This window comes from Neoarius graeffei, chromosome 3 (genome assembly GCF_027579695.1).
Source record: "Neoarius graeffei isolate fNeoGra1 chromosome 3, fNeoGra1.pri, whole genome shotgun sequence".
NCBI lineage: Eukaryota > Metazoa > Chordata > Actinopteri > Siluriformes > Ariidae > Neoarius > Neoarius graeffei.
The window spans coordinates 105,187,196-105,213,529 of NC_083571.1; the positions used below are offsets into that span (position 1 = coordinate 105,187,196).

At 41.3% G+C, this 26,334-nt stretch overlaps 2 protein-coding genes across 3 annotated transcripts in view; one reads left to right on the forward strand and one right to left on the reverse strand.

Annotated features, from left to right (window-relative positions):
* The window catches only part of fmn1 (formin 1), a 44,504-nt gene extending 23,951 nt beyond the window's left edge, over window positions 1-20,553 (forward strand). Inside the window, exons 7-17 of the mRNA XM_060917834.1 lie at window positions 1,412-1,473; window positions 4,327-4,415; window positions 4,804-4,933; window positions 5,187-5,333; window positions 8,861-8,920; window positions 9,018-9,138; window positions 11,943-12,035; window positions 15,704-15,755; window positions 18,593-18,742; window positions 18,969-19,050; window positions 19,502-20,553. Of these exons, the coding sequence (XP_060773817.1) occupies window positions 1,412-1,473; window positions 4,327-4,415; window positions 4,804-4,933; window positions 5,187-5,333; window positions 8,861-8,920; window positions 9,018-9,138; window positions 11,943-12,035; window positions 15,704-15,755; window positions 18,593-18,742; window positions 18,969-19,050; window positions 19,502-19,546 (1,031 nt within the window). The 3' untranslated portion in view covers window positions 19,547-20,553. The remainder of the gene's footprint in view (window positions 1-1,411; window positions 1,474-4,326; window positions 4,416-4,803; window positions 4,934-5,186; window positions 5,334-8,860; window positions 8,921-9,017; window positions 9,139-11,942; window positions 12,036-15,703; window positions 15,756-18,592; window positions 18,743-18,968; window positions 19,051-19,501) is intronic.
* grem1a (gremlin 1a, DAN family BMP antagonist) lies at window positions 20,145-26,082 on the reverse strand. 2 transcript variants are annotated; one of them, XM_060917836.1, is made up of 2 exons: window positions 25,972-26,082; window positions 20,145-25,392 (listed from the first exon to the last, which is right to left on the reverse strand). In XM_060917836.1, exon 2 carries the CDS (start codon window positions 25,390-25,392, stop codon window positions 24,871-24,873), a length of 522 nt encoding a protein of 173 aa, XP_060773819.1. In that variant the 5' UTR covers window positions 25,972-26,082; the 3' UTR covers window positions 20,145-24,870. The 2 variants fall into 2 exon arrangements, with proteins under 2 accessions (XP_060773819.1, XP_060773820.1); XM_060917837.1 differs by having other exon boundaries at window positions 20,145-25,470.
* Between the last annotated feature and the right edge of the window lie 252 nt (window positions 26,083-26,334).

A 26,334-nucleotide genomic window follows, 5' to 3' on the forward strand; every position in this document is an offset into this window, starting at 1 on the left:
ATTCAGCGCCATTAGTGCAGCAGTGAAGTCACCTTTCAGCCAGTGTAGCGTTCATCAGTAGTGTTAGTGAATGCTAAAAAAGCAGTCAAGCCAGTGCTATCGAGAACTCCTAGCACAGGCTAATGACTGAGAAACTAAGATTTCTGTCTCCAGACTGTTCTTCCACACACGCTCGCCACAGTATTTTTCACTCAGACTTAAGTATTCATTTCCCTCTGTAATTTACTTAGTTGCTTTTAAAATCAACATTGACAACTACACACAATGGAGCAACCTGGCAGCCTGCCACTAATCCCTTTCAAAATCCTTTGCCCTGTTGATTTTTTGGTGTGTCTGGCTAAGTTTTGGCTGGGCTGAAGTCCCAGCTCTAATAGTAATGGTTTGCCACTGGAAAGTTGACAATTAAAACTTATTTTAAAAAATTGATGGACTAAACCAATCACAAATAATGTATCTGCGCAGTAGTGACCTGATTGTTAGTATCTTGCGGCAGCGTGTGTGTGTGCCTCCTGTGCAAGAGCATGTGAGAGAGGAATAAACGCCTATGCAGAGGAGCATGGGAACCCGGAGTCTACCACTCCTCATATACGTAAGACTTCAAACATCATCAAACAGCACTGGCTGTGAACAGAATCCTACATTTGTGAGATCCAAACTAAATAACTTTACCAGATCTCACAGTCCAGTTACTTACGGAGCATGGTAGGTCATGCATGCCTCATCTTTAATACAAAAATTGTAGAAAAGTGTAAAATTCCACATCACAAAATACCAGACAAATTTCCATGAGCCTCAGACCTCACACATTGACAGACATGCTGATATTCCAGTAAAAACCCAGACATACCTCAATTCAAAGTAAACAAGATTGACCAGTCTATACTGACCATACAATGCCCTCTTTTTACGCACCATCTTCCCTATCCAGCTTGCTGTTTATCTGTCCACATTTCTTGTCCTCTTTCCCTCACTACATTAGTTTTCTATTTCTTACTGTTTCGGGTAAGCCTGCCTCCTAGCTGTCAATGCATGTTCTAACAGTTAAGCTAGAGTTTTAAGTTTTGAGGTTATAAGCAGGTATGATTGTGAGAGTTTGAGTGCAATTATAGTGGTTGTACCAGTAGCAGGTTTAAAAATGGAAAAATTATTTTAAAAATGCTCACATTTAAGACACATTTAAAGCTGAGAGTAAGCAGGAATCTCTCTAAAATATACAGTATGCAGACTGAATACTAGGAGGTTCAGCCTGTGTTAGCCTGTTCTCTAAAGCATGGGCTCACAGTTGGGGTATACACCACAAATCAGTCTTTACAGTCTCCGCTCATGGAACTGACATTTATACATTTGGCCTGGAAGATATTAGCAAAATGAGCGAATTCAGAAACTAATACACACCCTTTTCCCCTCATAGCTATTTTGATGATGGACAACTCTGTGGTTGATCTGGATGCTATTGAAGCCCTGTATGAAAATGTAAGTGTCCCTTCCATAATTCATATTTGTATGTTAATAAGGTGTGAGGAGACCACTATACTGTGCCATGCTACTGAAGTGTTTACACTGGCAGCTTGCGTATTAATAGGAATGGAAAATTGTGTGGAAAAACCAGGCAGAGTAGTTAAAGAAATAGCTCTGTGAAAATGAAATCTAAACCCTAAATTTAGCTGCTCAGACATTTTGTTCGGTGTCTGAAGTTTGCTTCTTTAGTTTTCACTGACGTTCCAAGCCTAACGTCACTAACAAGTAATGTGAGAAACGAGTAATTTATAGACTTACATTTCACACACTTGCCTTAACTCAAGCCAAGCTGAGTTGTTCAGTCATCACATATAGACTTGCTTATGTGATTTGTGACTCTTTATGATGCACAGTTATCTATAAAATATACAAAAGCATGAATTATGTTTGAGCTAGGGGGAAGTTGTGTAATTTTCTGGCCCAATTCCAAAAAAAAATTGTGATGCTGTGTAAAATAAACTGCATCACAACTGCAGCCATCTCTCCTTCTTCCCTCAACACACCTCCCCCCAGTCATCACAGCAGCCCCCTCCTCCCCCACCTCAACACAGACTCCTCTATGCATTACTGCAGACCAGAGGTCAGAGGTCAACTGAGGAAGCTTCACCCCAGGAAAGCAGCAGGCCCGGACAAGGTGTGTCCACGACTACTGAGGACCTGCGCTGCTGAACTGGGTGAACCACTCCAACGCATCTTCAACCTCAGCCTGCAGCTGGGGAGAGTGCCAACCCTCTGGAAGACATCATGTATCATTCCAGTTCCCAAAAAGAATTGGCCCAGCGAACTGAACGACTTCCAACCGGTGGCGCTCACTTCACATCTGATGAAGACGTTGGAGCGGCTCTTCCTCAGCCTCCTCAGACCCCAGGTACAACATGCCCAGGACTGTCTACAGTTTGCGTATTGGGCAGGTGTTGGTGTGGAAGACGCCATCCTCTACCTGCTACACCGAGCCCACTCGCATCTGGATAAGGGAAATGGCACAGTGAGGATCCTCTTCTTGGACTTCTCAAGTGCCTTCAACACCATCCAGCCCCTACTGCTTCAGGACAAACTAAACAGGATGCGAGTGGACCCCTGCCTGGTCACCTGGATCTCCAGCTACCTCACTGACAGGCCGCAGTACGTCAGGCTGAAGGACATCACGTCTGACACTGTGATTAGCAGCACCGGAGCACCCCAGGGCACGGTGCTGGCCCCTCTTCTCTTCACCCTGTACACTGCGGACTTCTGCTACAACTCGGAGCTGTGTCGCATTCAGAAGTTTGCCGATGACACAGCCATCGTTGGGTGTATCAGTGATGACAGAGAGGAGAAGTACCTTAGAGGGTACTGCCCCAGTGACAAGCCATTGCAGCTCTAAAGGTACAATAATGTACTTTATTTTCTGAGAGTGAAGGGACAAGGCCAGAAACCAACACTGGATGCTCATGATCTTCAGGCTGTCAGGCGACACTGCATTAAAAACTGATGCAGTATGATTCTGTAGTGGAAATCACTGCATGGGCTCGGGAGCATGACAAAGGAGACTCTGAGCTGTTGAGCAACTGAAATTGTATATCAGGCAAGAATGAGACAACATTTCTCTTTCAAAACTACAGCAATTGGTCTGCTCAGTTCCCAAACGTTTACAGAGTGTTGTTAAAAGTAGAGGTGATGCAACACAGTGGTAAACATGCTCCTGTCCCAACTTTTTTAAATGTGTTGCTGACATCAAATAAGAAAATGAGAATATCCATCCATTATCTGTAACCGCTTATCCTGTGCAGGGCAAGCTGGAGCCTATCCCAGCTGACTATGGGCAAAAGGCGGGGTACACCCTGGACAAGTCGCCAAGTCATCACAGGGCTGAAACATAGAGACAAACAACCATTCACACCCACATTCAGACCTACGGTCAATTTAGAGCCACCAATTAACCTAACCTGCATGTCTTTGGACTGTGGGGGAAACCAGAGCACCCGGAGGAAACCCACACAGACACGGGGAGAACATGCAAACTCCGCCCCAAAATGAGCATATATTTTTCAAAAAACAATACAATTTCTCAGTTTCAACATTTTGATATGTTGTGTTTGTATTATTCCCAATGAAATATTCTGTTTGTATTTACGTTTTACACAACATCTCAATTTTTTTGAAATTGGGGTTATACTTCAAGACTAGCCATCATCCCAGAGCCTATGTTATAGTAAACTATTGACATCTGCAGTATGCTTCAACATAAAAGTAGTACCTGGCATCACCCATTATCTGTAGCCGCTTATCCTGTACAGGGTCACAGGCAAGCTGGAGCCTATCCCAGCTGACTATGGGCAAGAGGCAGGGTACACCCTGGACAGGTCATCACAGGGCTGACACATAGAGACAAACAACCATTCACGGTCAATTTAGAGCCACCAATTACTGTAGCCTAACCTGCACGTCTTTGGACTGTGGGGGAAACTGGAGCACCCGGAGGAAACCCACACAGACAACATGCAAACCCATACACAAAGGCCCTCGGCGGCCACTGGGCTTGAACCCAGGACTTTCTTGCTGTGAGGCAACAGTGCTAACCACTACACTACCATGCCACCTACCTGGCATAACATGTAGTTCAAAAGTAGCATTTTATTTTATTATTTTAAATTCGGATTTTTCATCGGGTTCACTGGAATAAGTGGTCTGTTTAAAAAAAAAACATACATTATTTTTCCACAGAATTTAATAATTTAATAGTGACATGTTTAGATAATCCTGTTTACGAAGAGAATTTAAGGTGTTTACTTTGTTAACCGGATGTCTGTCCTTCTTTATGGTCTTCAGAGAGCTCAGCCTGAAGAGTTGGCGAGAATAAGAAAATACTATGAAACCTCAGATGAAGAGCATATCAGACTGCTGGACAAGCCTGAACAGTGAGCTACTAGCGAGATTAGTATCGTATCCACTCTTGACATAAAACAGGAATATCATGTCAGTGATTATGAAACTACGTGAACAGTTGCTACAGGATGACTGTTCCATTCCACAATTTACATTGTTACCAGAGAGACAGTTAACCTGCCAAGTCCTTGTCACAAATTATATTTACAGTGTCCAGATGTTTTTCAGATATCAGTATTAAACGTTCAGCTACACAGCCAGATATTTCGTGTTGTCTGTGAAGATTCTCAATCATCCAGGTCATAGTAAAGTCCAGTTGCCCATTTCTACCACCCACAGATATTTCGTGTTCATTCTGTAGGATCAAACTGTGAAATTCGGTACAACATTGTAAGTTATACTGTGTATTCATTCTTCCAGGTTCCTGTATGAGCTCTCTCTGATTCCCCAATTCTCTCTGAGAGCACACTGTATCATTCTCCAGTCAACGTTCACTGATGCTGTTGCATCTATAAAACGCAAAACAAACATCGTTCTCCAAGTGTGTAAGGTACAATGCAGCTTTCAATGATAAGATATTATTGATATCAATGATATGATCACAAGACTGTTTACAATTCCAAATTGTTTTGAAGAATTATTTCAGATTAACATATTTTCTCTGAAAAATGTCCTACAAATGCCACACATAGAATATCCAAGAGCAACATGAACTTTAAGTTGGTGTTCAGGGAGTCTCCTGGTGTCTTGGGCACAGAGAGAGTGGACATGAATATTAATAGTTATGTGTTAACCTGTGACAGGGTCTACTGGAGAGAGAAAGTGTGAGAGAGGTGCTGGGGCTGGTCCTTGCCTTTGGGAACTACATGAACGGTGGGAGCAGAAACCGTGGCCAGGCAGATGGCTTTGGTCTTGAGATTCTCCCCAAGCTCAAAGACGTAAAGAGCAGGGTACGCTTTGCAAGAATATGATCCAATTGATCAATACACTTCAACTGTATGTTCTCAAACCCTGATTACAACACACCTGAAACACACACCAGCCAATGGAGCAATATAAGAGACTTTTGAGTGTTGGCCATGTTGTATAGTCAAACACAGTTTGACTAAACTCATGCAGTAGTAGTTTTCAGGTCTTTATCAAGCATATTAAGTAATCAGTCACAGTGCAGGCTGGAAAAAAAGTAAGTAAACCCTGAGAAGTGATAGCAACTTCTCCAAAAGCTACGGTGGTACTTGAAAGTTTGTGAACCCTTTAGAATTTTCTATATTTCTGCATAAATATGACCTAAAACATCATCAGATTTTCACACAAGTCCTAAAAGTAAATAAAGAGAACACAGTTAAACAAATGAGACAAAAATATTATACTTAGTCATTTATTTATTGAGGAAAATGATCCAATATTACATATCTGTGAGTGGCAAAAGTATGTGAACCTCTAGGATTAGCAATTAATTTGAAGGTGAAATTAGAGTCAGGTGTTTTCAATCAATGGGATGACAATCAGGTGTGAGTGGGCACCCTGTTTTATTTAAAGAACAGGGATCTATCAAAGTCTGATCTTCACAATGCATGTTTGTGGAAGTGTATCATGGCATGAGCAAAGGAGATTTCTGAGGACCTCAGAAAAAGTGTTGTTGATGCTCATCAGGCTGGAAAAGGTTACAAAACCATCTCTAAAGAGTTTGGACTCCACCAATCCACAGTCTGACAGATTGTGTACAAATAGAGGAAATTCAAGACCATTGTTACCCTCCCCAGGAGTGCTCGACCAACAAAGATCACTCCAAGACCAAGGTGTGTAATAGTCGACAAGGTCACAAAGGACCCCAGGGTAACTTCTAAGCAACTGAAGGCCTCTCTCACATTGGCTAATGTTAATGTTCATGAATCCAGCATCAGGAGAACACTGAACAACAATGGTGTGCATGGCAGGGTTGCAAGGAGAAAGCCACTGCTCTCCAAAAAGAACATTGCTGCTTGTCTCCAGTTTGCTAAAGATCATGTGGACAAGCCAAAAGGCTATTGGAAAAATGTTTTGTGGACAGATGCGACCAAAATAGAACTTTTTGGTTTAAATGAGAAGCGTTATGTTTGGAGAAAGGAAAACATTGCATTCCAGCATAAGAACTTTATCCCATCTGTGAAACATGGTGGTGGTAGTATCATGGTTTGGGCCTGTTTTGCTGCATCTGGGCCAGGACGGCTTGCCATCATTGATGGAGCAATGAATTCTGAATTATACCAGCGAATTCTAAAGGAAAATGTCAGGACATCTGTCCATGAACTGAATCTCAAGAGAAGGTGGGTCATGCAGCAAGACAACGACCCGAAGCACACAAGTCATTCTACCAAAGAATGGTTAAAGAAGAATAAAGTTAATGTTTTGGAATGGCCAAGTCAAAGTCCTGACCTTAATCCAGTCAAAATGTTGTGGAAGGACCTGAAGCGAGCAGTTCATGTGAGGAAACCCACCAACATCCCAGAGTTGAAGCTGTTCTGTATGGAGGAATGGGCTAAAATTCCTCCAAGCCGGTGTGCAGGACTGATCAACAGTGACTGGAAACATTTAGTTGCAGTTATTGCTGCACAAGGGGGTCACACCAGATACTGAAAGCAAAGGTTCACGTACTTTTGCCACTCACAGATATGTAATATTGGATCATTTTCATCAATAAATAAATGATCAAGTATAATATTTTGTCTCATTTGTTTAACTGGGTTCTCTGTATCTACTTTTAGGACTTGTGTGAAAATCTGATGATGTTTTAGGTCATATTTATGCAGAAATGTAAAAAATTCTAAAGGGTTCACAAACTTTCAAGCACCAATGTAATCAGAGTCTGGTGTTTCAATTAAGGAGGTGAGATTAAAAATGTAGGTTGTACAGGTGCTTTGCCCTTGAAATAAAGGCACACAGAGTCTGGTTACTGACAAATCTGTTCTTCTCAAGAACATTGATTAGAGTGACCCATGCCTTGATCCCATCATCTTTCACTTTAGACCTTAGAAGATGTATTATAGAGATGCACAAAGCTGGAAAAAGGCTACAAAAGCATTTCTAAAGACCTGGCTATTCATCAATTCACAATATGATAAATTGCCTACAAATGGAGGAAAATTCAGGACTGTTGCTATTCTCCATAGCAGTGGGCAAAGATCACACCCAGGGCAGAATGGGCAATCCTGAAAAAGATGAAAAGAACCCAAGGGTAACAGCAAAATACCTGCAGAAAACTCAACAAACTGTGAAAGTCTTTGTTCATGTGTCCACTATCAGAAAAACACTGAACAATCATAGTGTCAATCAAAGAACACCATGAATGTGTCCTTGTCTGAGCCATGTCTGTCCAAAGAAAAAAAATTTGTGGCATGTTTCAAGTTTGTCCAAAACCACCTGGATGTTCAACAGCGCTTCTGAGAAATTTGTCTGTGAACCAAAAGTTGAACTTTTCAGCAAAAATGCACAAAGCTATGTTTGGGAGTATCATGGTTTTAAGCTGCTTTGCTCTCTCAGGGCTTGGATGCCTTGCAATCATTAAGGGAACAATGAATTCAAACCAGTATCAAGATATTTTTCAGGAGAATGTCAGGGCAACAGTCCATAACCTCAAGCTTAAGAGAGGATGTGTGATGCAATGACCCAAAGATAATGACTAAAAACGCACATGTCAATCAACTAAAGAATGGCTGAAAAAGATGAACATTCATGTTCTGGAGTGACCAAGTCAAAGTCCTGACCTCAACCCAACTGAGATCCTGTGGCATGATCTGAAGACGACTATTCAATCAAGACATCCCAAAAAATAGTGATGAGTTTAAACTGTTTTGTGGTTTGGGTTTTTTTTTTTGTTTTGTTTTTTTGAGGAATGGTTCAAAATTCTTCCTCATCATTGTGCCAGTCTTATAAGATACAGGAAATGTTTGGTGTAGGTTGTTGCTGCGAAAGCTGGGTCTAGTCATTAAATTCAAGGGATCGTATAGTTTTTCCACCATGAGCTGGCCTAATGGTTAGTCTTGACTGGGAGATCGCGAGTTCTGCTTGCAGTTGGGTCATCTCAAAGACCATCATGAAAATGGTACCTATTGCCATCTGGCAAAACATGCTGCAATGCGTGTGGAGAGTCAAACTCTTGCGGTTACCAGAGGATTAGCCCCCCCACTGTAACCCTAGCTGTATGATAGGCAAGAGGCCGAGGGCTATAGAAGCGGAGATCGGCACCACCCATTGTGCCTTAAGGGCCTGGTTAGTACTGGGATGGGAAACTGTCTGGGAAGACCAGGTTCTGGCACGGGAGGGACGTTGACATACTTTTTCCAGCCTGCACTGTGAATGATTACTCAATGTGTTCAATAAAGACTTAAAACGTACTACTGTTTGTGTGTTTATTCATTTAGTCAGACTGTGTTTGTCAATAATCATGACATACTTTTTATGAATAGCAATAAGTTTCTTTTCCAAAAAACCTCCACAGGATAACTGCATAAGTTTGGTGGATTACGTAGTGTCTTACTATCTACGCAATCTTGATAAGGTAAATATTTTTTTACTCTTCATATTAAACTCTTTTTTTTTTTCTACATGAAATGCATGAACAATATTTTGCTTATCTAATATTTTATTCTCCTTAGAATGCTGGGACTGAAAACTGTGTGTTTCCATTGCCTGAGCCTCAGGATATCTTCCTTGCTTCCCAAGTTAAGTTTGAAGACCTTTCCAAAGAGCTCCGGAAGCTGGGCAAAGACCTTGAAGGTGAGAGCTTACAAAATCTCATCTCATCTCATTATCTCTAACCGCTTTATCCTGTTCTACAGGGTCGCAGGCAAGCTGGAGCCTATCCCAGCTGACTACGGGCGAAAGGCGGGGTACACCCTGGACAAGTCGCCAGGTCATCACAGGGCTGACACATAGACACAGACAACCATTCACACTCACATTCACACCTACGGTCAATTTAGAGTCACCAGTTAACCTAACCTGCATGTCTTTGGACTGTGGGGGAAACCGGAGCACCCGGAGGAAACCCACGGGGAGAACATGCAAACTCCGCATAGAAAGGCCCTCGCCGGCCACGGGGCTCGATCCCAGACCTTCTTGCTGTGAGGCGACAGCGCTAACCACTACACCACCGTGTCGCCCGCTTACAAAATCTTTTTTTTTAAAAAAAGAACCTTACCATATGCCATGTTTTGTTGTTGTTGGTGGTGGTGGTGATGGTAAACAATTTTAACTATTGTCATGAGATCCAATAATCACTATACTTAAACTATACAGTCAAGCTTGCTAGTATGCCTGTAATCAATCAGCTTTCATCCTGTTATTGCATTGTCTCAGTTCTGTTTAGGGGTTTCAATGCTCTGATGGCTTTGTTTCATGGTCAGTATTTCACAGCGATCCATTTTCCCAAGACTGGGAAAGTTACAACCCTGTGACTTTACTTTAATCAGAATAGATTGAAAACCATTTTCTTGCAACAAGTTTGGCTCTTGGCCATTGCCCACAGTCATTACAGAGCCATGTTAGGATTAAAGGCTTACTTGAATATGCTTTTGCCTATTATATTTATTTTTCCTTCTATACTTTAAGTTCCACTTTATTGTAGTTTATTTACAGTGCGTTTCGTGTGCAATCATACATTTCTGTATTGTGTCCATATGGCATAACCCACCACTGCAAAACCTAGAGCTTGCCTTTTCCCTAAAGTGTGTGTGTGTGTGTGTGTGTGTGTGTGTGTGTGTGTGTGTGTGTGTGTGTGTGTGTGTGTGTGTGTGAGATGATGTGTGCATGTTAGACAAAGTGGAGTCTCTGTGATTTTTCCCTGGCGCCTTTTAGATATGTCTTTAATCCTGCCCATCTGATGCTTTCTGGTATTGTATGATTTCAAGGCTTTGTTGCGTATGTCGTCGTTGAGGGTCGCAGGCTTGCAGTGCTGCTGTTCTTATGTAATCTGAGGGAAGAGCAGCTTATCTTCCCGCCGGCCACTCTCTATCTCTGCACAGATGCACCACAGTTCTCCTGTTACACTGTATCAGCTTCAGTTCAGTGTGGCCCTGCAGATTTGTGTCAGATATTCTTTTCTTTAGCTCTCAACAAGCCCTCCTTATCGGGCGACTGAGAGACTGCCAAATCTGGCCCATCACATTCTCTCCTTTGTCTCGCTGTTTGAACCTCCCGCATGCCTGCAACGAACCATGTCTTTTTTAGTTTTATATCATTTTGTTTTGTTTTACAATGGCATGTTTAGTTTGTTTGCCCTGAGCACGTAGTTTATGCTCGCGCTCTCTTTGACCACTTATCTCCTTCGCTATACGGTAGTATGGGGAATTTCTGATATTTAAATGACTCACTCTGGGAATTTTATTGTCTTGTGCAGACATTTCACATGGCAATTTTTTGCATTAAGGTCTCTTAATGCATTATGGACTTACTACTCAGACACTTTGACATCTTTGAAAAAGAAATGTTTGTCACACAGACATACGACATTGTTTACATTCTGGAAGATTGCTTAAGTAATCTTCTTCTGTTTCCTGAGGGTTTTATTGCATAACCAGTCACCCCACAGTTTACACAAATGCTGAATGAAAACAGTGGCATGCGCAGTCTTATCAGAGGCAGATGCAGATGGACTGAATCCAGCAGGCTTGGGCTCCCATCGCTCTCTATTATGACTGGGACAGCAGTCTGGCCCCTCTGATCCTCGGATTGGACTGAACTGACGATGAACAAACGGCGCAGCCTGGTGCCACAGGGGGGAGTGGCAGCTATCTGCTGCCGCCATCAGTGGTGCCACAAAACAGACTCTGAACCTCTGACTCCAGCACGGAGGCAGCTTCTTCCCCTACCTCATTTGGGGGAAAAAAAAGTACACTTACCTTTCTTGTGTTCTGAGAACATCATAAGCTATGAAGGACGGTCATGTAAAAAATATAGCTTAATTATAAGTTGACAGCTAGTTCTTAAAACCTTTTTTAAAGTAAATACTATTCAATTCATCTTCAGTACCTGCTTTATCTTGGTAAGAGTACAGTAGCAGGGATTCTGGACCCTATCCCAGGACCACAGGACATGAGGAGGGAAGACACCCTGCATGAGATGCCAATCCATTTCTGGGCACCACGCACACATTCATTCAGATCTAGGGATAATTTAATGTAGCCAAACCACATACTGTCATGTTTTTGGGGGTGGGAGGACACTGGAGAACCCAGAGAAAATTCACATGTACATGTGGAGAACATGCACAGAATACTTACTCCGCATAGATAGTAACCCAAGCTCAGAAGCTAAGTGGGGACCTCTGGGTTTAGTGTCTATGAGGTGGCAACACTGTGCCACCCATTAAGTAATAGTTATTGACAATAATAGGAATCATAACTTGTAACTAACAAGATGTCAAATGATTTTAGTTTATATTAACGACCATTACAGTGTTGCAGAAAGTCAAGAAATGATAGAACAGTAATATACTATGAAGATAAGGTCATATATATTTCAAATTTGAACCTATGAATAAGTATCAATAGGGTTATTTTTGATGGTGTGTTTTCATACAGGTTGTGAGAAGGATGTCCAAAGAGTGTGGTTAACGTCATCTCAAGAACACATCCATCCCTTCAAGGAGAAAATGGAAGCTTTTATCTCCAGTGGTAAGCCATGCATCAAAGTATCAGAACAGATTAATTTAAATTACTTTAAGGAGCATCTCTCCTCTTAGTTCTGGTTGACAGATAAGAGTCTTCTTCAAGACCCTAAAAGTGTGTTGTTGTTGTTGTTGTTTTGGCAGTCCCATGACTTAAATACCTACAATCACAATCATGACTGTAAGAGATATAGCAGGTTCACCTTTGTCAGCTTTATTGTCTTGGGCTAACTCAGGCACTCCAGACTGAGCTAAGGTCCATCCTGTTTGCCTTGATTCTTGATGAGATATCTTGAGATGGCTGTAGAACTTGAACTGAATTCATTTGATTCAACATAATTTAGAAAGGCACACACCTGTGTGTATAAGGTCCCACAATTCAGAATACATGTCAGACCAAAAACCAAGCCATGAAGTCCAAGAAACTCTCCAAAGACAGAATTGTGATCAAATTCTATTGAGACGTAGGATCCAAGAGCCCAGTGGGATTTATCATTATGAAATGGAAGAGGTTTGAAACCATCAGGACTCTTCTTACTGTTCAGCTAAACTCTGTAACCAGACTAGAAGGCCCATTGCCATGGAGGTGACCTAGAATACAATGACCTTCCTCTAACAGACCTTCATCAGCCCTCCACATAGATGTGAGAACCTACCCTCAGGGCAACCACCTCAGAAATCATCAATCAGGCCCAAGAAAACCTTCTCCATAAATCTTTCAGCATGACAACAACCCAAAGCATACAGACCAGACAATGCTGGAGTGGCTTCATGACAAATTTTTGAATGTCTTTTGAGTGACCCGGCCAAAGCCCAGACTCGAATCCCACAGAATATCTGTGGAGAGACCTGAAGATGGCAGTTGACAGATGCTTCCTATCCATTCTGATTGAGTTTGAGATGATATTCGAGGAAGAATGGAAGAGACTGGGCAAATTTAGGCATGCAAAAGTTGTAGACTCACACAAGAAGACTCAAAGGTGTAATTGTTGCCAAAGGTGCGTCTACAAAGTTCTGAATAAATGGTCTGTATACTTAGCTAAATGACAGATTTTCCTTTTTAAACAAACATGCAAATGGTCTAAAAATATTGATTTTGTTTTATGATTATGGGTTATTGTCTCATTCATCTCATCTCATTATCTCTAGCCGCTTTATCCTTCTACAGGGTCGCAGGCAAGCTGGAGCCTATCCCAGCTGACTACGGGCGAAAGGCGGGGTACACCCTGGACAAGTCGCCAGGTCATCACAGGGCTGACACATAGACACAGACAACCATTCACACTCACATTCACACCTACGGTCAATTTAGAGTCACCAGTTAACCTAACCTGCATGTCTTTGGGGGAAACCGGAGCACCCGGAGGAAACCCACGCGGACACGGGGAGAACATGCAAACTCCACACAGAAAGGCCCTCGCCGGCCCCGGGGCTCGAACCCAGGACCTTCTTGCTGTGAGGCGACAGCGCTAACCACTACACCACCATGGGTTATTGTGTGGAGAACAAAGTATGCAAAAACAGACAGCATCTTAATACTTTCCAAACCCACTTTATATTACATGCTGCAGTGAAAGTTAAAAAGACTCAGCAGTCTGAAATACTCACAATAATTACTCCATTATCTCTGCTGCATGGTAAAGATCTCATTCAGTTGCCCTGGAATATATCTATGTTAGGCCTTTTTGGGCACTTGATAACTGTCTGTGGTCTTCACTACCTGTGTGAGATAGCTAGCAGTCAGGTTCAGAAGGCAGGCAGACAGACAGATAGGGATCGGGGAGGCTTTGGCAATGACCAAGACTTCCAAGTGACTCGACTTTATGCCTTTTATGACTCATTTTTTGGTTTCCTTAAAAGTTAAGTAAAACATGTACACTGAAGAACTTATAACATGACTGAGGAAATGGAATAAATAGTTTTTCTGTCATGTAGAAGCCAGAGTGATGACGATATCAATACAGCGGATATAAAAAGTATACACACCCCATTAAAATGATAGGTTTTTCTGATGTAAAAAAAAAATGACTATGATAAATAATTTCAAAACTTTTCCCACCTTTAATGTGACCTATAACTTGTACAATTCAATTAAAAAACAAACAAATCTGTTGTGGGGGGAAACATAAAAATAAAAAATGTACAATAAGCTGGTTGCATAAGTGTGCACACCCTTAAACTAATACTTTGTTGAAGCACCTTTTGATTTAATTACAGCATTCAGTCTTTTTGGGTTCACGCCTGCCATCAATTAAAATGACTCTGATTAACCCCAAATAAAGTTCAGACATTTACTCCGTTGCATCCTCCAGCAAAAGCCAGGGTTCACAGAGAGCTTACAAAGCATCAGAGGGATCTCATTGTTGAAAGCTTTCAGTCAAGAGAAGGGTACAAAAACATTTCCACGGCATTAGATATACCATGGAGCACAGTGAAGACCGTCATCAAGAAGTGGAGAAAATATGGGACAACAGTGATATTACCGAGAACTGGACGTCCCTCCAAAATTGATGAAAAGACAAGACGAAAACTGGTCAGGGAGGCTGCCAAGAGGCCTACAGCAACACTGAAGGAGCTGCAGGAATTTCTGACAAGTACTGGTTGTGTACTACATGTGACAAGAATCTCCCGTATTCTCCATATGTCTGGACTATGAGGTAGGGTCAAAGAAAAACATCCAGGCCCGGCTAAATTTTGCAAAAAAAAATGCATCAACTCTCCCAAAAGCATGTGGGAAAATGTGTTATGGTCTGATGAAACCAAGGTTGAATTTTTTGGCCACAATTCCAAAAGGTATGTTTGGTGCAAAAACAACACTGCGCATCACCAAAAGAACCCCATACCCACGGTGAAGCATGGTGGTGGCAGCATCATGTTTTGGGGTTGTTTTTCTTCAGCTGGAACAGGGGCTTTAGTCAAGGTGGAGGGAATTATGAACAGTTCTAAATACCAGTCAATTTTGACCCAAAACCTTCAGGTGTCTACTAGAAAGCTAAAGATGAAAAGGAATTTCATCTTTCACCATGACAATGACCCCCAAAAAGTTTTGGAATGACCCAGTCAGAGCCCAGACCTAAATCCAATTGAAAATCTGTGGGGTGACCTGAAGAGGGCTGTGCACAAGAGATGCCCTCACAATCTGACAGATTTGGAGCACTTTTGCAAGGAAGAGTGGGCAAATATTGCCAAGTCTAGATGTGGCAGGCTGATCGACTCCGACCCAAAAAGACTGAATGCTGTAATTAAATCAAAAGGTGCTTCAACAAAGTATTAGTTGAAGGGTGTGCACACTCATGCAACCAGCTTATTGTACGTTTTTTTATTTTTTATGTTTTTCACCTAACAGATTTGTTTGTTTTTCAAATGAATTGTACAGATTATAGGTCACATTAAAGGTGGGAAAAGTTTTGAAATTATTTATCGTGGTCTCATTTTTTTACATCAGAAAACGCGATCATTTCAATGGGGTGTGTAGACTTTTTATATCCACTGTACTTTGTCTTTATTTCTAATTACAAGTGATTACTCATTTTAAACACTAATTCAGTGTATGTTATGTTCAGTATGTTCAGATGTTATGTTCAGTGTTCATTAATTTCTAAAACTGATGTGCAGAGGAATGTTTTAAAAGTAATTGCTTCTCAGCATGGAACTACTATACTTTTGTTTTTGCAGCCCAAAAAGAACAAATAACAGCCAAGCACCATCTCATATCCGCCCAAAAAAGGTACAACATTATTTTTCATTCTGGTTACTTTTGAATAGTTTTTGAATCATGCAGTCATTTTGTGCTTCTAGTAAAGTCTCTGCGTTATGGAAGGATTAAAATACAATTTTCTTGTTACATTTTTTTTAAAATAATGATGTCATACTTTTTAATACTTTGTTTAGTTGCGTTTAATCTTGTGGAATGCCTGCAGAAGGAATTCCTGTTCTCATTTATGTTATCAGCTATTATCAGTCATTTTCTCTCTTGAAGTTAATACAACAAAAAGCTTTCACGTTACCAAGAAACTGCAAACTCCTCAGTTCTGAAGACATTTCTATGTCAGAAATCTTACTGTTACAGCTGTACCCCTGACTGTTACAAACACTGTTACTGAAAACTCCTTCCAAAAAATATTAAATTAAATGGTAAAATTAGAAGGTCAGCATTTAACTTCACCTTCAAAGGAAGCTTCACCATACAAATAATCTCATCTCATCTCGTTATCTGTAGCTGCTTTATCCTGTTCTACAGGGTCACAGGCAAGCTGGAGCCTATCCCAGCTGACTACGGGCGAAAGGCGGGGTATACCCTGGACAAGTCGCCAGGTCATCACAGGGCTGACACATAGACACAGACAACCATTCACACTCAATTTAGTAGCCACCAATTAACCTAACCTGCATGTCTTTGGACTGTGGGGGAAACCGGAGCACCCGGAGGAAACCCACGCGGACAACATGCAAACTCCGCACAGAAAGGCCCTCGCCGGCCACGAACCCGGACCTTCTTGCTGTGAGGCGACAGCGCTAACCACTACACCACCATGCCGCCACAAATAATTATCTCATCTCATCTCATTATCTCTAGCCGCTTTATCCTTCTACAGGGTCGCAGGCAAGCTGGAGCCTATCCCAGCTGACTACGGGCGAAAGGCGGGGTACACCCTGGACAAGTCGCCAGGTCATCACAGGGCTGACACATAGACACAGACAACCATTCACACTCACATTCACACCTACGGTCAATTTAGAGTCACCAGTTAACCTAACCTGCATGTCTTTGGACTGTGGGGGAAACCGGAGCACCCGGAGGAAACCCACGCGGACACGGGGAGAACATGCAAACTCCGCACAGAAAGGCCCTCGCCGGCCCCGGGGCTCGAACCCGGACCTTCTCGCTGTGAGGCGACAGCGCTAACCACTACACCACCGTGCCGCCACAAATGATTATAAATTATTTTAATCACTTAATATGGAGCATCTGGAACACAAGTCCCCTTTGTAAGTTACTATAGAACTGATAATGTATTAGAATGAGTGCATTAATATAAAGCTATGATTTGCACTCCAGCCACTGTTATAAAAAATTAATCAACTCCTTTTGATCAGAATCAAGAATTCAATAGTATTGTCGTATGAAGTATCATAAAGTATTCAGTTTCATAAAATAACGCATTGACATAGTGTCAGTTAAAGTGAATGTAATGTCCCTAAACCACACTTTTTTCCTTGTACAAAGCAACAATCATTATGTTGATCGACCATGTGTTTTCGAACCATAGCTGATCCAAAAGGCCATAAATTAATGGAAAATCAATAAGATCAGCCGATTTTCACGGAATCTGCCGAGACTGATCCGGAAGATCCCGAAGGGGTGCGTGACATCACACGTGTAACAATCCAGTCATCAATTTAGTTCCCGTGCACAGCAGTGGTTAGACCAGTCTCGATATGGAATCACATTTTAGAGAGAATTCTGATTGGGATTCTTGTATGTCGGATGAAGGGGCAGATGATTATCAAGGATATTCCGGAGTAAATGGTTATCTTTTTGAGTCCCCAAGACGAGAAACAGATGCCAGTTCACTCAGTTCACGACAGTCTTCCTCTGTAGCGCGCATGAGATGGAGAGATAGATAGATAGCGAGAGAGATGTGCAGGTTACCTTTCATCATGTTTTCCTGAACAAAACTAAAAACAAATCGGGTTTTGCAATATTGCAATCGGAGAGCATTTAACACATTTCAGTTAATAATTAATGATGATGATTGCACGCGCAGGCATTTTTCTTCCTGTTAAAGTGCATCAGATATGATGAGATCGGATGTCGCGAGCGTGTAAATGTTGCTCGTAATCCTGTGTCTGGTGCACTGTGAGTGAGAGAGAGAGAGAGAGATAATGGGGGACTCGACGAACTGTCTAAATGTCAGATCAAATGTCATTTATTAAATAAATGTTTTTCTTTTTTGCTCCAATAATTCCCATGTGGTCGTTCTGGTAGTGATGAACACTTGAGGAATCAGATTTATTATTCGTCGGCGACACGGAATCTGCCCACTTCGTTTGCACAAACCTCACCCACTGTCGCTTTAGATTAGTGTTTTTTCTTGGAAATTTGTCAACTGAATGTCCTGTTGTACAGGAATTTGAACATCCAAACACAACGCAGCACTTTTCCATCGTTATTTTTGTAAGATTCCTACAACAATATCCAATCTCGGTGAGTAAACAAGCATGGATTCAGATGCACTGAAATGACCCAGATAACCAGGGTTCCATGCGTGACGTCGTGCGAGATTAGCCCTGAGGCAAGGCTGCCTTTTTCCGGGATCCGGACGCCACGGTTTATTGATAGTTTTGTGCTTGATCATGAAATAACAAATAATTTATATTATTTTCCCCCCTGCTTTATTAATTCATTTTGGTCGTTACTAATGATGTATATTCATTTTAAAGCATTACAAAAAGGCATTACATACACTTTAAGTCTTGCCTGTCTTTGTGTAATCTGAGAATCAGCCTTTCTACATACAGTATATACTTTATATCTGCTTTCTTTCTGACTCCATCTCTTAGCTTCCATGACCTGGTGCAGTACTTTGGAATGAAGCCCCGTTCTGGCGAGCAGGATATCCTACCATGCCATGTTTTTATGCTCTGGTTTGAGTTCTGCAATGACTTTAAGACCAGATGGAAGAGGGAGAACAAGGCCATTTCCAATGAGAGGTGGAAAAGTAGTTTTTTTTTCCATAGTTGACTAAAGCTGTCTGGATTTAAATCCTTTTTTTTTTTTTTAAATCCTGGTCTTAATAGTAAATTAAGCTTAACTTGATTTATATGAAGTAAACACATTTTGCAGTATTTGTTTCCTTGTGGCTAATTGACTAAATTTGTGGTTATGGGAAAATTGTGTAGTCTTTGTTTTTAGCCAAGCTATTTCTCTACACTCCAGACTGAAAGAAGCCCAGCGGTCAGTGGAAAACATCACAGCAGACAAAAAAGTGGAGACCAGGCAGGTCCATGCTAATGGCCTGGTAAGAGTCTAACTTTGTTCTAAATCTGTACGTTCATAAATAATATTAATAATAAAGATATAATAGAACAAGCACCACAGTAGGGAACAGAGAAACCATTATGAATATCACACGGATTTGAAACGTAATCTTTGCCAAAAGCTGACATTCACAGTTGATTTCCACTTGTGGAATACACTGTTTGTGGAAGCAGACCTCCAAAACCAAATTTGATCATGTTGTTGAAGGGAAACAAGGTCCATCTCTCTCTCTCGCTCTCTTTCTCTTTCTCCTGTTTCTATAAGCAATGATTTTAAAGTCATTTTGGGTTCATTTTCAGGGTCACCACTCACTGCTGCCAGAGAGGATCATCATAAGTTATATGTAGCGTGTAGTTATAAATAATGTGTCCTGCTTAAAGATAATGAATTTTCAGAAGAAACAAAATGCTGTTTTCTTTTTCTCATGACAGAAGGAAAGACTGCGTCTGAAAGAAGCAAGCGTTTCCAGCACCTGAGACAAAACAGACCCTCTACACTGACAGTATACTTTGTACGATTTATAAACTCATGCCTGTTTTTTTTTTTTTTAACCTTTATTTTCATGTTGAATCTGCATGTAACTTTGGCTTTTTTTTCTGCGCAAGAATCAGATCCTGAAAAGCTGCAGCAATGCACGGTTTTGTGCTCGGACACATCTGATTGAATGTGATGATTAACATAAGATTTGAATCAGTTCACCTCAATTCAGTTTTAGTTTTGTGCTGTTACAAAGCAGCTTTATAGAAATTTAGATTTAGATCCCTCATAAGCTAGCAGGAGATGACTGCGTCAAGGAAAAGCTCCCTGAGACAAGTTATGAGAGGAACCCAACGCAAAATGGATCCAGTCCTCTTCTGGGTGACTCCGGATATTGGAATTATAAATCATTACACCCGTATACTATAAAGTCAAATAGTACTAAGTGTGATGAAAGGAGGTTCAGTATGAGCTTATGGTTACAGTAGCATTTCTGTAACCAAGACTGGGAACCACGTCAAGTGGATTTATTTTTATTAAATATGGATAGATTGTCCAATAGCTTCCATATATTTAAAGAAAAACACCAGTTTATAAACCTCAGGACACTCTCGCCAGGAACTTTCTCCAGTCTCACTTGATCAAATTCCCCACAACACACCCACAAATTGCTACAGCTAACAAAAGATATCTTTATTTTGCATGTTGAGTATACTGTATTCTTTTGAAATATGTGTATTGACGGATAAAACACAGAAATATAATAATCACAGCATAAAAATTCATAGTCCATGATACTGTACATAAACATTTGAAAGTGGATAATTTTCTTTTCATTTAAAGATGCTGTTTGGAAAGGATGAATCAGATTTTAGTAGCAACGAGAGCTTGAGTTTAGAAATTCAAATACAAAACTGAAGGCAATAAATATGCATATTAATTAAAAATTAAAATACATTTCGATTTTCCGGCATTCAGAATAATTAAAATACATTATATACACAAATGAAGCGCTTTTTTTTTTCATCATTCAGGAAGCCTTCATCCACATAGTGGAGACTGACAGGATTTTTCACTGATTGTTGAAATACCATAGCCTACATTTACATTTGATGAAATAAAGATTGCACACAAAACATGGCCCACATCTGTGTGATTAAAAGCCACAGCTGTGCAACAGTAGGCAGAACATGCATTGCAAAACTCACCATAGATTTTCATTCAAGAAAATACAAATCTTACGGTTTGTTCGAGAAGCAGACCACTGAATTCATGCCAGCTATGGCGTTATTATTTACCATTTAAGAAAACTGAGCAGAAATGGCAGTAGCTGCAGTGGGATAAGGGCATCCCAGCAGGGGGAGGAATGGAACAGAATACCTAGGGCTTCCTTCTCAAGGGACCTGGAACAGACTTTTGCATTTTCAAAAAAAAAAAAAAATTGCAAAAGAGCCCACAGAGGCTGCATTTGTACAGGGATCAGAATAATGTGAGGCCTGAGACAGGGGCTCTAATAGACCCCCATGATACACAATGGTGGTAATTTTATAAAATACACTAATACTGATGACTTCATATACTGGTTAAATTAATAGCTTGTGTTATGAACAGTCAGTAAGTATTTTTCCACAATTTGATCTTTACTTGTACAATCAGAAAAAAAAGGGTTACTAAACTGTACCTTTCCTTTTCACTGGTGTGGTATGCTCAAGAGTGCGCCATTTGTACTTTTAGTGTGTATCTTGTACCTAGAAAAGTGCATGGAGTGTGAAATTTTACTCTAAAATTATGAGCATAAGGTTTATAAATGGGTGGCACGGTGGTGTAGTGGTTAGCGCTGTCGCCTCACAGCAAGAAGGTCCGGGTTCGAGCCCCGTGGCCGGCGAGGGCCTTTCTGTGCGGAGTTTGTATGTTGTCCGCGTGGGTTTCCTCCGGGTGCTCCGGTTTCCCCCACAGTCCAAAGACATGCAGGTTAGGTTAACTGGTGACTCTAAATTGACCGTAGGTGTGAATGTGAGTGTGAATGGTTGTGAATGTGATGACTTGTCCAGGGTGTCCCCCGCCTTTCGCCCGTAGTCAGCTGGGATAGGCTCCAGCTTGCCTGCGACCCTGTAGAACAGGATCAAGCAGCTAGAGATAATGAGATGAGGTTTATAAATAGTTAATATCATTACTCAACTATACACCATAACAGTAGGAGAGAGCTGGGAGACGGGATAGTTTGTATTCCCATAAATTAATTTCAACCAATCAGGTTTGAGATTACATCAGAAGTTAGATGTTGCCCCTGAGAGTAACCGACTTCGTTTTCAGCCATGAAGTCGGACACTGCAGTAAGGTTTGTGCAGTTCAATATTTTTGTCAACCAAAAATTGTACAGTATTTTCTACTTCAGTCCACCTCCATTCTATAGTGTAATGTACGCTCGTGAATTTGGGATTTGTTAGGAATTAAAGTACGTACCCTAGAGTTACCATATATAGTAGATTATTATTATTTATTAAACTTAAATTCTGGGGGAAAACATTGCAGATTTTTATTTTTATTTTTTCAAAATGGCCAGATGAGGAGAATTGGGACAGTTCATCCTGTTAGAAGTTTTTTCTTATGGTTTACAAATATAAAATTGTTTAAAAATATTCGTTAAAAATGTGAGCGTGTACCTGCATGAGGATTCAACTTATTTCATTCCTTCTTGAGAGTGGAATTGTTTAGTCGAGTCAGGTTTTGAGTAAACTGACATTTTTCTATTGCCGTACCAACACTGTATGTGTGTTCATATGTTACAAGTTTTGATAATAGATAAAAATTAAACATGTAGGTCTAGGTATTTCGTTTTTGTTCCAAGTCTCCCAATACAGTATAATGTCCCATGTCTCTCCTCAATGTTTCATGTCTCCCTGTAAAAAAAAAAAATAATGACAGACAAAGTGAAGTCTGAAGGTCAGTATATGTGACAAGCTAAGAAACTAATGCTGGGGTAAGAGGGTATAGTAAACACTCTCTAATGCAATATGAATGTGACAAATACTGTAATTTCACACAATCTACAAAAGCTGAAAACTTGTCCCAAGTCTCATCGCTTTCCCCTACACTACTGTATATGTTTCAAGATACATATTAAAGGGGAACTGAAGGCAAATTTTTTATTATCAAAATTCTATTTCTCATTTTATTAAATATAGGAACGCATTTTTTATCGCTATTTTGTCGCTGCTATAGCAAGTTATGAGTGTGTGAAATATGCTATGGAATATATCAGTCCATATGTCAAAGCAATGGCCATAAACGAGATTTGTTGAGACCTGTGCAAGACATCGTAGGACGGAAGTAAAACGTACAGCGGAAATCACAGTGACCAACATCTGCCAACGTTGTCAAAAGATGCATGCGTCCTCTTTCAAATACTGACGTAATCAAGCCGGAAGTTTTCCATGTCCGAAATCGCACCCTACTCACTATATAGTGAGAACGCCATTTTATTTTATAGTGCTGTCTGAAACCTTAGTGAGGATTATTTACACCCTATATAGTGCACTCAAAGTATCCCACAATGCATCACGAAAAGTAGTGTACAACCGATGGTCACTAACCAAAGCAATATATCCCATCATGCATTGCGGTCGCACTGAAAGAAATCAAATTAAAAGCCTCAAATTTGATATAAAAAAAGGCAGCGGCAAAGAAGAAAGTATTCAGCCTTGATTTAAAAAAAAACCTGAAAGATGCAGCTACTTTGTATTGATGAATGTGGAAAATACGCTCAGTATAATATGGATTTATCACAGAAATACATGCATGTATTTATTATTTTGAAAACCCACCAGCCGACTGATCTGGCACGGAGTAGTGTCCGAAAGCGTTTTTTTTTTTCCATTTAACCAATGGTTCAAAGTCGTATGGAATAATCTCCATCACTGATGAAGCTGGCAAATCTCAAAATTAATCTAAATTGGAATATGGCGGCGATCTGGCCGCTGTGTAAACAGTTTTCAAAATGGCGGCGCTGATACTTCACATTTGAAGTCTCGCACAAGTCTCGTGAAGATCGTGTGGATAAGTGACGCCTGCCGTGGACCAAACGAACTACATTCAACATGGCAAAAAACCGAAAAGGCCGATAAGTATAATATTTAATTGCAATTAGTTGCCAATACCGGTACGGTGGTGTAGTGGTTAGCACGGTCACCTCACAGCAAGAAGGTCCTGGATTTGAGCCCAGCGGCCGACGAGGGCCTTTCTGTGTGGAGTTTGCGTGTTCTCGCTGTGTCTACATGGGTTTCCTCCGGGTGCTCCGGTTTCCCCCACAGTCCAAAGACATGCAGGTTAGGTTAACTGGTGACTCTAAATTGACCGTAGGTGTGAATGTGAGTGTGAATGGTTGTCTCTGTGTGTCAGCCCTGCGATGACCTGGTGACTTGTCCAGGGTGTATCCCGCCTCTCGCCCATAGTCAGCTGGGATAGGCTCCAGCTTGCCTGCGACCCTGTAGAACAGGATAAGCGGCTACGGATAATGGATGGATGGATGTCAATACCGGCACGGTGGTGTAGTGGTTAGCACTGTCGCCTCGCAGCAAGAAGGTCCTGGGTTCGAGCCCAGCGGCCAACGAGGGCCTTTCTGTGTGGAGTTTGCATGCTCTCCGGGTGCTCTGAATTCCCCTACAGTCCAAAGACATGCAGCTTGGTGGCTCTAAATTGTCTAGGTGACTTGTCCAGGGTGCACCCCATAGTCAGCTGGGATAGACTCCAGCTTGCCTGTAGAACAGGATAAGCGACTAGAGATAATGGATGGATGGATGGATGGATGGATGGATGGATGGATAGTTGCCAATACGAGCCTATCCCAGCTGACTACGGCCGAAAGGCGGGGTACACCCTGGACAAGTCGCCAGGTCATCACAGGGCTGACACATAGACATAGACAACCATTCACACTCACATTCACACCTACGGTCAATTTAGAGTCACCAGTTAACCTAACCTGCATGTCTTTGGACTGTCGGGGAAACCGGAGAACCCGGAGGAAACCCACGCGGACACGGAGAGAACATGCAAACTCCGCACAGAAAGGCCCTCGCCGGCCACGGGGCTCGAACCCGGACCTTCTTGCTGTGAGGCGACACGTAAAAATGACTTCAGTTCCCCTTTAAAGGTACAAAAGAGGGACTCAAGGGCCCCACCCAATATCATCAAGAAAGTTTAGTTGTTTTTCTGAGAATGTATAACTAAAATGTGTGTCTGTAGTGTTATAATCAGCCATATGGAAAAGAAAAATACACACACCCCCCAAAAAAAAAAATTATATATATATATCTGATTGGTGTTAATCCAAGTCTATGGAAGTGCAGCGGCACTGTTTGACGCGCCTCACGCGTTTCCGTTTGATTCTCGGGGTCTGACCCGGGCAGATCAGTGTGTAAGTGACGGCCGTGAATGTTTTGGGTTTGCAGAAGGAGCAGGACTGGAAGGCGCTTTCTTCTTGGTAGACATGCCGCGGGATATAAAAGGAGTTGCACTGGCCATAGCAGAAGCTGTTGATGATGGTCCGGCTGATGCATCCCTCCTCCTCCAGCGTCTGCTTCAGCGGCTGCGCCTTACACCAGTCCCGCTTCAGGTAGTGGCGCTCGGTCACATGGAGGGCCTCCTGGCTGGAGTCAAGAGCCTCCTGCGCCGGCGCATGCGCAGACGTTCCCGCAGAGGACCAGCTCGGCGCAGGCTGTGCGGTCTGCTCCCAGGAGTTGGGGATGAGTTTAGTGCCCTGAAATCCGTCGCTGCTCCAGCATTTCACAGGACTGCAGAGGAGCCACAGACCCAGGATCACAGCAAACAATGCCTCTTTTGCCATCTTTTCATGTAAATATAATATAGAAAGCAAAGCTGTTTATTGGCTACAAGGTGTGCGCAAACAGAAATACTCTGAGGTCTAGAGGGTAAAAAAAAAAACACATACACAACCAGCCATTATGATCAATCAATATTTACAATCCTCATTTCAGCTTAAAAACAAAATAATAATAATAATAATAATAATAATAATAATAATAATAATAATAATAATAATAATAAAATGTTGCACCATTTGTGCGGATATATTTGATTAAACCGACCTAAAAATATCCAGAAGTAATCTGGGTCTCTATAATGTGAACCTGGTAATGCATAAAAATATTTCTGTCAAAATTATATAGGATCAATAATAATAATAATATAGAGATCTTCTGGAAATCTGAAAACTTCCCCTTCTTCATTTTCACTTATCAGCTTCCAGTAAACTTAAACTACACCCTCCAGTAAAAAAAAAAAAAAATATATATATATATATATATATATATATATATATATATATATATATATATATATAAACACTGTTTAGATCAAAACTAACATAAAGCTGGTTTGTTTGTTTGTTTGTTTGTTTGTTTACCTTGTGAATAGCTTGTTGTTGCTTTTCTTGCGTAAAGTTCAGTTCAGTCGGGATAATTATCTCTGTCAGCTTGCAAAACAAAAGTAAACTGAAGGTTCAGTATCCACAGCTCATATGGTGACGGATAGAAATTGTGAGGCGTCTGTGCACCGTTTTAAGTGAAAGTGGGCAGGATGCAGTGAGACTCAACCCACCCACCCACCCACTGACTTTCAGCTTAGGGATGCAACACTCATTCACTTCACTGAGTCCACTCTTTGACAGTTCAACCCCTGACAAAAATAAATAAATAATAATAAATATTATTATTATTATTGGGGTGGCACGGTGGTGTAGTGGTTAGGGCTGTCGCCTCACAGCAAG

Bases quoted from the DNA above. Each gene is read 5' to 3' on its own strand.
- grem1a (XM_060917836.1), bottom strand. From the start codon at position 25,392: ATGGCAAAAGAGGCATTGTTTGCTGTGATCCTGGGTCTGTGGCTCCTC.